The sequence below is a fragment of the Jatropha curcas genome, chromosome 7 (genome assembly GCF_041381405.1).
Source record: "Jatropha curcas cultivar XTBG-Jc1 chromosome 7, XTBG_Jcur_1.0, whole genome shotgun sequence".
Taxonomy (NCBI): domain Eukaryota; kingdom Viridiplantae; phylum Streptophyta; class Magnoliopsida; order Malpighiales; family Euphorbiaceae; genus Jatropha; species Jatropha curcas.
The window spans coordinates 2,497,036-2,508,818 of NC_143157.1; the positions used below are offsets into that span (position 1 = coordinate 2,497,036).

Consider the following 11,783-nt stretch of genomic DNA (forward strand, 5'->3'; position numbering starts at 1 on the left):
TTATTGTTTTAGTAGTTTAATCTTAGTTAAACTGTATTTTGTTCATCTGTGGTCATTTTCGATCCTTTTAAAGCATATTTAAATAAAAGAATGATCTAAACAAATCATTTAAAACAGAGCTCATACCAGAGCAGCCGCATCACGCAGCCAGTGGATTCGTAACGGATCTGGCAGATGTGTGACAAAGCTGTTCATGTCCAAAATGTTATTTCTTTACCTAGATCAGTTGCGTCACGCAGCTACTGATCCGTAACGGACATGGAAAATGCGTGACGGAACTGTTCATCTCCAAAATTTTATTTTCGTGCCCAGTATTCTGTTTTCCAGATTATGAACAGTTAGGTCACGGAACTACTAGCTGCGTGACGCAGCTGTTCTATTTTTAGTAGTTCCATCACGTGACTATTGGATCCGTCATGCGACTGTTCTTCCAAAAAACAGCTGTGTGACGCTACTGTTCGAGGATTCCAGAAATGATTTTTGTTTTTTTTTTTAAAAAAAAAATAATAAATTTTGTACAAAATAAATTTTAATTTCTCCAATAAATCCGAAGATGACCAATTATGAACAGATTGCAATTCAATTAGGTTTAGAATACTAAAATGTAATTATGCATGATTTTGGTTTGTGGGTTTTTGGGTTTGATTCCAAATTAGCTAGAATGTGTTTTTAGGTTCAGTTTGTAGCCCACCTTGAACCATAAGGCAAGAGCGGGTCTTTTATTTATTTGGTTCAATTACTTTGGTTTGAATGGTTTGAATGATTTTAAATGCACTAATTGGATTTGATTGGGACGATTAATTAATTTTCCATATAAGAACTCGGTCCGATTCATTTGGGTTGGGTTTAAGTAAATTAATAATTTGGTTTTTCTAACTAAAAATAAATTAGAGATCGTAGATTAAAAGATGCCGGTTTTTCCGGGCGTCGGCTTCCAACGGGCCGACGTACTCAATTCCCTTACCCAAAAATCGCATTGGTGCGCCTGACCAGTTTTTTTAATAATTTGGCTTTAAATAAAATTGGGTTTAAAATGGAGTCACTTTTTATAAAATTGGAAATGGTTCCATTGCCGAAATAATGGGTGGCGACTCAAAATGTTTTATAAAACCGATTTATCTGCATCGTATCCAATAAAATGTTTTGTCACCACTTTTTCATAATAAAATCACTTTCCATAAAAAATCAAAACTAAAGTGATGTTTTCGGGTCGCACGGGGCCGGTACGAAAACAGATTGGCGACTCCGCTGGGGACTGCACCCGCTAATCCCCGGTTATTTTGATAACTAGTCGGTTGCAATTAGAAATTAACTCTAAAAATCTACGTTTTCTAAAATTGGAAATAAATTTGGTTAGAAAGCCGTCGGAAAATTCTTTAATCGTCCTTGTTTGTTTATTTGCTTTCCTTTATTTTTCTAAATTCTTGCATCCATACTGCATTTCTTTCTTCTCACCACTTTCTACCCAAATTATCCCACGGTATCGTTGTTAACTTCGGAGGTGGATCCAGCCTAAACCTTGCGTTTTAGGCACATCCACCCGAGAATTAGCAATTTTACCAACCGCAAGCCTAGTACCTTAAAAGATGCATCAAAAGGAGTAAGCCCACGTGAAAGCCTGAATCCTGTTTGCGGAACCCAAACCTTGTAAGCCCAATGGACCAAAGCCCATGCATGTAGTTGAAAGCCCTAGTCACTTCCCCATAAGGAAAACCTAGGTCTGTTTGTTGTTGTTCTGTTACATTCATTCCAAGAGTTTATATCGCCAATCTCAAAGCCCCCTGCTGGTTGTCGAGATTAGACCAAATCCTAGGAAATAGATGTCGGAATTTTTACCAACGAAACTCGTGTGTGGGAGAGATAAGGTTGGAAGGCATGCATTTCCTAACTCCCATTCCCTGCGTGTTATAAACTGTTCATGTGCTGTGACATTCATGCATCATGTGATATTTTTCGTTTCAGCCATGCATTAATAAGAGCTAATTTTCGGTATGGACATTTGATCTTGATTTTGAGAGTGGACCTCTAATTCGTCTTGAATAACATAATGCAATCGTTTATAGTGAATTGATACCCAAAAGAAAAGGGAGTTATAAGGGGGTTGCGATTCCTTTGAATTTTCACATTTCTCGCATTATTTGAAAGTAAACGTGAGATTAGAAAAAAAAATTTGTAATTAATCAAAATAAGATCCTGCTTAGGACCATCTGTTCCAAGGCAAAAAGTAAGGACATAAAAACAAAAATAATAAGAAATATCCCGCTTGGAAATTCTTTCATTCCAAGGCAAAAATTAGGGACTCGAGAGAAAATAGCCGACTATAAAATCCAAAAGGAACGGTCGACGACAGGTAATGCCGGAAATATTTGAGTACAAAGTAAATTATTACTATGTTATTCATGCCGAATTTTAGGTCCAGTCGTCGAAAACGAGATCTTATTTCCATACTGGTTATTAGCACATTAGATTTGCATTCCTCATCCTGTGTGCCTCTATTCTTCATGCATACATGCATAACCTCCTTTAACTCAGGTCCTTTTATCTGTTAGCCAAGATTGATCCGTCCTAGGAAATCACTTTGAGAGTTTGGCGCCGACAGCCTGGTCAACGTCTGGTCAAGAGTGTCCCTAATCCCCGAGCGTGCTCCGGTTAGTTCTGTGGTCAGTTCAAGTTCGTCTGATTCGGTTTCTGATTTAGATCCGGTTGTAGTTGAGATGGCTGACAACAGTGTGAATGAGACTGGTTTTTCTCCGGCCCAGTTAAGGGCTATATCTGATATAATAGCCACGGCTTTGGCTCAAGAGAGGGCACAGAATCAGGTTCCCCCTTCTTCAAGTAATCAACCTTCTTCCCCTCTAGTTGTAGAAAGGGAGGCTCCAGAACCCACTTTGGGTAACCAAGCATCAGCTGATAATGTCAGTCCGGCTGAGAATGATCTGATTAAGCAGCTAGCAGAATTGAAGGATAAGGTGGAGAAGATGTCTGTTTCAAAAGAAAAGGATCCAGTCACCAATTTCTATATGGCCGAATATGTCTTGAAGCCCACAAGTTCTACTTCTTCCAAGACCTTCAAACATACCTTATTTGAAGGAGACAATGACCCGAGGTCCCATTTTTCTGAGTTCATTCGTGTTGCCCAGATGAACAGGTATGATGAAGAGGATGTGTTACAGGCATTTTCTCAGACGTTGCACAAGAGCTATAGGAAATGGTATGACAGTTTGGATGAAGAGATACAGAGAGATTGGATCAAGCTTCAGACCGCTTTTCTCAAACATTTTAAAACAGATGAAAGCGATGAGTTTAGTCTCCGCGATTTGGAAAGTTTGAAGCAAGGGAAGGATGAAAGCTTCTCCAATTATTACAGAAGATGGAGAACAAAGATGTTTATGGTCCAGACAAGGCCAAAGGATCAAGAGCTGATCAGGATTTTTAGTCGAAGCCTATTACCTTACTTTAAGGAGAGGATGTTGGCTCAACCTCTCATCGACTTTTCTCTAGTGCAAAGGGCTGGATTAAACATTGAAGAGTTGTACAATGAGGAGAAAAAGAAAAGCCGGGGGTTTGGTAATTACCGGTCTTCCTACGGTGATCAGAATAGAAGTGCTGGTAATGCTGCTACAAACCAGTCGTGGAGTAGCAATACAGTTGGAGCTGTTAATGAGAAGATGAGAAGGGAATTCACTGATTTATGTAGACCTTTAAGCACGGTTATGAGATCCTGCATCAAGAATGGTGTGTTGTCAAAGCTACCAATTAATCCGTTTAAACATATTCGGGGTAGATTTGTTGATCAAGACTATGAGTATCATCAATGCAAAAGTCATTCTACTGATAATTGCTTCCAGCTCAGGTATGCTATACAAGATTTGATAGATAGTGGAAAGATCATTAAGCCTTCTGAGTGTAGTAAGCCGAGCACAAGGAATAATCCTTTACCGCAGTACCAGTATAACTATCCATCTCATAAGTCTCCAACAGGTGGATCATTTAATGCAATTGGAAGTCGTTTGCCTAAAGAGCTGTTATTGGCAGAAGCAGAGTTGGAAGAGAGGATGTGCGCCATGTTGAATATCTAGGATGACTGCAGCAGTGAAGAAGAGGTGGAAAGGAAGCCGGTGAAAGTTGAAATAGAAAAGAGTATCACAGTCAAGATTGGCGAGGTACCAGACAATGAGGATGAGCAAGTTCGGCTAGCAATTCAGAATAGTTTGGCTAATCAAGCGAACCAATGGTATTATAGTAGTGATGAGGACGTGAACGAAGTTGGTGTCCAAAGCTTGACCCAGAGCGGTCGTGTATATAATCCTGACAACAATTCCTTGGTCAGAGGAAAAGGAATTATCATTGATGAGACAGAAAAGAAGATATCAGAGAAGGGTGAAGAGCAGCCCAAGGAGAAGAAAAAGGAAGCTGAAGCGGGTAAAGCACAAAAGAAGGCTACTGAAATAGGTGAAAATAGCCAGAATAGAGTACCGAGCGGGGTGAGTCAGTTACAGAGGACTAAAGCTGATATCTCGTTATGGGATTTATTGATAGCTTCGAAGGAACACAGAGAAGCTCTGTTGGAGGCTATAATGTTTGTCAGAGTTCCTGCAAGAATTTAGAGTGTGGATATGATTAATGTGCTGTAGCGCAGGATAGGTGAGATAACTTTCTTTGATTCCGATCTCCCTCCCGAAGGTAGGAATCACTTTAAATCTCTGTACATCCAGGTTGGTGTTAATGGAAGAGAGACCCGTAATATGATGGTTGACAATGGGTCAGCATTGTGCATTTGTCCGCTGAAAATGTTATCCAAATTTAAGATTGAAGAGTCGGAGCTCGAGCCATCTACCATGGTTGTCAAAGCTTATGATAACACCATGCGTAGCGCTAAGGGAACCTTTAGAGCAAAGATTTCAACAGGAATAGTAGAGAGTTGGGTGGAAATAATAGTCTTGGACATCTTGGCCAATTATGCTTTGCTGTTGGAAAGCCCATGGCTTCATCCTTTGGGAGCGATTCCATCCACATTGCACAGAAAAGTCAAGATACCTTGGGGCACTGATCTGGTAACTATTAATGCGCAGGAAGAACTAAATGTGGCTGCTACGGAAGGTTTAGAGGCAGCTGTGCCCTTATCTAGTTTTTAGGTGGCTGTGATTGATGATGTTATAATCACCGAAGAAAGAAGTGCAGTTAATAGGATGAGCCCTTTCTCCCGAAAGATGATGAAGAAAATGTAGTGGAAGTACGGCAAGGGGCTAGGCCGCGATTTATAAGGAAGGTTTGAACCAGTGCCATCTTCACATGGTCAGAAAAATCAATGCGGTTTGGGGTACTCAGAAAGTAGGAAGAAAGAGAAACATGAAGTTCAATCTTTGATAAAAGAGCCGGGATTGAATAGGATTTTCTTTACCCCAGAGGCTTCTGGAGAGTTTCAAAGCAGAGGAAAGACGTATCCAGGTTTGGAGATTTTCATGACAGATTTTAAGGAACAGCTCATTAAGTCTCCAGAGCCTTCTTTTGAGCAATTGGTAGATGGAACACAATTTATGATTGGCATGGTCCAAACAGGAAGTGGCTCAGATTGGTCCCAGAAGATGTCAGAGTTTGAAGACTTTCTCGGGATTGGGGACGAAGCTTCAAAGGTGATTCAAGAGCAGAAGTCCAAGGTGAGGATCCTCCAATCATTGCTAGCAGCAGAAGATGCAGAGGAAGCTGAGAGGAAGATGATGGAGATGTCAAAGCACAAAGAGATGAAAGAAAATGCTGCCCCAGAAATCGAGGATGCCCCTAGTGCTAATGAAGTGGTGCAAGCCATTAAAGACAGTTGTGATGAATGTATTGAACAAGCTTTTAATCCTGTTTTTTGTTTTTCTGAATGTTATTGTGAGAACGATTTGGATGGATTCCCTTTACTATTTCAATCAATGGAAGTGAATTTTGATAACTTGTTTTCTTGTTTTCCTGATTGTTATGTTCATGGCATTAATTATACCACATGCATATTTGACATAAATGCATTGCATCATTTTGCATTTAACCTAAGCACCGCCGAAGATCCCAAAATAATCGAAATTGGATCAGACTTTAAGCTTGAACTCAGAAAGGATCTCCAAGAATGTCTAAAGAGGAATTCAGAAGTCTTTGCTTGGAGTTATGCTGATATGCTGGGGATCGACAGGTCAATTGCAGAACATTTCATCCCTACCGATCCAAATATTAAGCCAGTAAAGCAGAAAAGAAGACGGGTCAGACCAGAGTGGCAAGACAAGATCAAGGCTAAGGTTCAGAAGCAGCTAGATGCAGGTTTCTTGGAGGTAGTGCATTACCCTAAGTGGTTAGTAAACATAGTCCCTGTGCTTAAGAAGGATGGGAGACTAAGAGTCTATGTCGACTACAGAGATTTAAACAAAGCCTCGCCCAAAGATGACTTCCCACTTCCACATATAAATGTTCTAATCGACAGTGCTGCAGGAATGGGACAATATTCCATTATGGACGGATTCTCTGGGTACAACCAAATCCTGATGGCTTTGGTTGACAAGCACAAGACCGCCTTCACTACCGATTTTGGGACCTTCTGTTATAGGGTGATGCCGTTTGGGTTGAAGAATGCCGGAGCAACGTATCAGAGAATGGTTACAACCTTATTTCATGATATGATCCATAAAGGATTGGAGGTATATGTGGATGATATGGTGATCATGACAAAAACACAAGAAGAACATACAGAGATGTTGGAAAAGTTCTTCGCGCAAGTCAAACAATACAATTTAAGACTCAATCCCAAAAAGTGCATATTTGGAGTAATGAAGGAGAAGTTGTTAGGTTTTGTTGTGGGACCTAACGGGATTGAGATTGACCCAAATAAAATAAAAGCCATTCAAGACATGGAACTGCCGAGAACAGAGCGTCAGGTGAGAAGCTTCTTGGGGAAGATCCAGTATATGAGCAGGTTCATTTCTAGATTATCCATTACATGTGCTCCAATCTTCAAGCTGCTTAGGAAGAACCAACCAGTCAGATGGAACGAGGATTGTCAGAATGCCTTTAATCATATCAAGGAGTATTTGATGAATCCACTAGTGTTAAGTTCTCCTAGACCGAGATAACCTTTGATTCTGTACTTGTCTGTTGAGGATGCAGGAGTTGGAGCTATGTTGGCACAGCCAGATGCTGCCGGAGTAGAAGAGGCCATCTATTATATCAGTAAGAAATTACTGCCTATTGAGGAGAAGTATAATTTGATAGAGAAGACGTGTATGGCAGTGGTGTGGTCGATCAAGAAGTTGAGCTCTTATTTCGATTCTTTCAGGGTCACCTTTGTTTCTAAAATTGATCCTATGAAGTATCTTCAGAAAACACCAACTCTAGAAGGACGGTTGTCCAAATGGTTAATTCAAATGTCCAGTGTAGATGCAGAGTTTGTCACAAGGAAGACGGCCAAAGGTCGGGCTGTTGCAGAATTCCTGGCTAAGAATCCCATCGCAGATGATGAACCATGGGAATTAGAATTTCCAGACGAACATTTGTTATGTGTTGAAAAAGGGGTCTGGAAACTATACTTTGACAGATCGGCTAATAGGAATGGAGCTGGAGCTGGTATTATGATAGAAGCGCCCAATGGCGAGATGACAACAATGTGCAAAAGGTTGTTGTTCCCAGTCACCAACAATATGGCAGAATATGAAGCATGTATTATGAGAATCGAGTCTCTTCTTGCGACAGGTGCTAAGGAGGTTGAGATGATAGGAGACTCATTGTTGGTTATTGAGCATGCCAATGAGAGATGGAAAGTTGAGGAAGATAGGCTGAAGCCCTATGTTGAGTACTTGTTAAAGAAAGCAGCACTCTTCGACAAGATCACTTTTACTCACATAGGGAGAACTCATAATAGAATCCCGGATGCTTTGGCAAACCTAGCCTCAGCATGGCAAGATTTGAGTAAGGTCCCAAAGAAGCCATTTATCGTTACCGCAGCAAATATCCCATGCTATGAAGAACATTTTGTGAATCAGGTTGAGTCAGAGGAAGAACCTTGGTTTATGGATATTTTGCAGTATATGAAAGATGGAACCTTTTCTGAGGATGCAACAAAAGAAGATCGATCGATTCTAAGAAAAATGGCTTTGAAGTATGTCCTAGCCGATAGTGAATTGTATAGGAGAGCTTGGGATGGAATGCTGCTAAGATGTGTAGGTAAGAAGGAAGGAGAAGAGATAATGAAGAAGATCCATGAGGGAGTCTGTGGTACTCATTTGAGTGGCATGAGCTTGGCCAGAAAGATTATGAGGCGAGGCTACTTCTGGGTGCAGATGGAAGGTGACTGTGTCAGCTATGTTCGTCATTGCAAAGCCTGCCAGTACCACGATAACAAAAATCATTTGCCTGCTGTTGAGCTCCATCCAACAACTCCTTCTTGGCCTTTTTCAGCCTGGGGTATAGACATTATTGGCAAGATCACGCCGGCAGCATCAAATGGTCATCAGTATATCTTAGTTGTTGTGGACTATTTTTCCAGATGGATTGAAGCTCAGTCCTACAAAACTTTGACTGCCAAACAAGTGGCTAGGTTTATTGAGCAGAACATTTTCTGTCGCTATGGTGTTCCTCATCACATAGTTACAGACAATGGTTCTCACTTCCAAGCAGACGTCAGTCAGTTGTTATATAGATATAAGGTTGAGCATCACCATTCTTCTCCTTATTGACCTCAAGCTAATGGTGCAGTGGAAGCCGCCAACAAGGAGATTAAGAGAATTCTATCCAAAATGTGCGAGAGGTATAGAAGCTAGGCTGAGAAACTTCCTTTCGCACTCTGGGGCATTGAACTACCTCCAAATCAGTGAATGGAGCTTCTCCTTTCGAGCTTGTTTATGGAATGGAGGCAGTGTTACCAGTAGAGCTCGAGAAGAAGTCTCTTAGGGTTTTGTGGAAGCTGGTCTGACCGAAGAAGAGTGGGTCAAGAAAAGATATGAAGATCTGGCTCTTTTAGATGGCAGAAGATTGAATGCCAGATTCCAGGATCAGATGAGAAAGAGAAGGATTGCTCGTTTCTACAATAAGCGGGTACATCAAAGGGCTTTGAAAAATTAAGACTTAGTGTTGATCAAATTGTTAGACCACGAAGCCCATAGTCATCCTGGAGGGAAATTCAGACCCAACTGGCATGGACCATTCAAAATTCAGAAGCTGTTGGCTAAGGGTGCCGCTGAATTGGTCACTACGGAAGGGAAGCCTTTTAATCGGATAGTTAATCAAGACCATATGAAAAGGTTCTATGTCTGAGATGATGATTTCAATCATTAAAAAGAAAAAGAAAGAAAGAAAGAAAAAAAAAGGGCTAGGTTGAAAACCCGAAATGGCGACCTAGGTAAGAAATGAGCTCGTTAGGTTGAAAACCCGTAAAGGGCGGCCTAGGCAAAAGTTAGAGTTTTAAAAAATATATATATAAAAATAAAAATAAAAAATTTTTGAGATTAACGCATGGTGCTTAGTTTAAATGCGAAATCTATGTCATGCATTTGTGACATACTTGCGACTGGTTGCTCAATGCCATCAACCTTACTAGAAGGAGAATAGGCGAATGAGTAGTTAGAATGAACGACTATTGTATTAAAGTAGTTTCTCTTTACTTCTGTATGATGTTGAAAGAAGTAAGATCAGTAAAGAGCTTGATTTTCAAATTTTTATTCCCTTTTTATTTCTGGGGTATGATTGTTGATTATAAGACCTTCCTCCCTGCCTATTTGGTCAGAATTTGCTCATTCGTTTTGAAGATGTTTGGCTGTTGGTCCTGACTAAGTGTTGGATTCTTTTAAACGGCGATCAGGAGGTCAAATGCTATTTTCTCGGTGGTTTCCTTGGAAGGATCGATAAAGAAAAAACCATGAATAAAATCCCTAGCCCTTAAATAGGTTCATGCATACATGAGGGAGTTGCATATTTTATCTCTTTCTGAATGTTGGAGGTGATAAAATGGTCACCCCATCTTTTTCAAAAATGTAAATCCTTTTTGTTTCTATGCTTTTGCTTTGCTTTCATTTTATTGTCTTTTGTCCGTTTTGGAATAAAGTAGATGGGCATTTATGCCCGCATTAACAAGGTGGACCACTCTTGCAAGTGGGTGGGATGCCTCCTTTTTGTTTCTGTGGTTTTGTTTTCTTTATGTAGGAATAAAGCAAAGTCTAAAAAAAAAAAATCAATTTGGAGTCGGTGTGCGGCTCGTATACTTCAATGATTTCATCTACTCGCCACACTGGGGGCAAAATCACCAATTTACTAGAATACCTTTAGGTAAGTTTTCTTTCAAGCACCGCATCAGGAAGAGTATACCTGAAAATTTAGGACTAGGAAATTTAACAAAATTTTTGCTAAAATTTCAAAAATTTTTGCAATGGATAAAAAATAAAGTTTTCACGGTTTGCTTAAAAGATAATATTTTTGGTTCCGGGACGGGTTTCCAGACTGGGGGCAAAAATAAAATCTTCTGCCTTGATGCAAAATTTCAAATTTCAAAGTTTGTGGTTATTAATGCATGGGGGCATGTGACGCTCCAACATTTAATAAAGGCGAGATCTGTTTGTACACAGAAATTGCTCTTTCTTTTCTCTTGAAAATATTTTCAGGACAACCGGTGATGATTTCTCAAAGCCGTTTAATCCCACCAAGCAGTGATGGTGTATCACGAAGCTATTTGGATCCTTTTCTTGATTAGTGATTGTGCATTGCGAAGCTGATCAAGACAATCTCTATACCGAACCCTCTAAAGCCGATTAAACTGAGCTGAGGAGGCGAATAACAAAGCCGATTAAACTGAGCTTTGGACACAACCAAACCCTCTAAAGCCGATTAAACTGAGCTGAGGAGGTGAACAACAAAGCCGATTAAACTGAGCTTTGGACACAACCAAACCCTCTAAAGCCGATTAAACTGAGCTGAGGAGGTGAACAACAAAGCCGATTAAACTGAGCTTTGGACACAACCAAAACCTCTAAAGCCGATTAAACTCAGCTGAGGAGGTGAACAACAAAGCCAATTAAACTGAGCTTTGGACACAACCAAACCCTCTGAAGCCGATTAAACTGAGCCGAGGAGGTGAACAACAAAGCCGATTAAACTGAGCTTTGGACACAACCAAACCCTCTGAAGCCGATTAAACTGAGCCGAGGAGGTGAACAACAAAGCCGATTAAACTGAGCTTTAGAGACAACCAAAATCCTTCAGGCCGACTAGACCGAGCCTCGGAGGTGACTTCAAAGCCAATCAGACCGCGCTTTGGAGTTATTTGCAGATCTGACGGGAGCCAACAAAGCCGATTAAACTGAGCTTTGGACTTGACCAGATTCAACCCAAGATTGAAGGCGCGTCAGTGGACCACGTTAACATTAATTGTTTACACGATTAATGATAAAGTGGGGGGGGGGCAAACTGCTGACGCGTGTCTTTATGCCCCCGCTTGATCCGATGAGGATACGAGGATACAGAATGAAAGGTTAATACTATCTAGAAATCTTTTAATCCAAGGATTTAAATTAAATCGACTTTAAGTGTCTGGTTGCGTCAGAGTTGCGTCACGCAGCTATCAGTTGCGTGACGACATCATCAGCTGCGTCACGCAGCTCCGATTTGTATGACGTCACCAATATGACGACATGCCACACGTGGTTGTGGTCCAGAAAGACAGCTGCGGCACGTAGCTATCGGGTCCGTCACGCATCCGAGAGATGCATGACGCAGCTATGCTCTGTTGCCTACTTCTATAAATTCATCTTTTTCTCAGTGGCGAAAAAAAA

General features: G+C 40.7%; 1 protein-coding gene across 1 annotated transcript; it reads left to right on the top strand.

The window, feature by feature from the left end:
• The first annotated feature begins 2,714 nt into the window (after positions 1-2,714).
• On the top strand, positions 2,715-9,276 carry LOC149494565 (uncharacterized). The gene is made up of 11 exons (XM_089724035.1): positions 2,715-3,048; positions 3,091-4,042; positions 4,091-4,579; positions 4,640-5,100; positions 5,329-5,826; positions 6,340-6,626; positions 7,128-7,336; positions 7,400-7,590; positions 7,672-7,816; positions 8,270-8,592; positions 9,110-9,276. Exons 1-11 carry the CDS (start codon positions 2,715-2,717, stop codon positions 9,274-9,276), a joined length of 4,056 nt encoding a protein of 1,351 aa, XP_089580161.1.
• Positions 9,277-11,783: the final 2,507 nt, after the last annotated feature.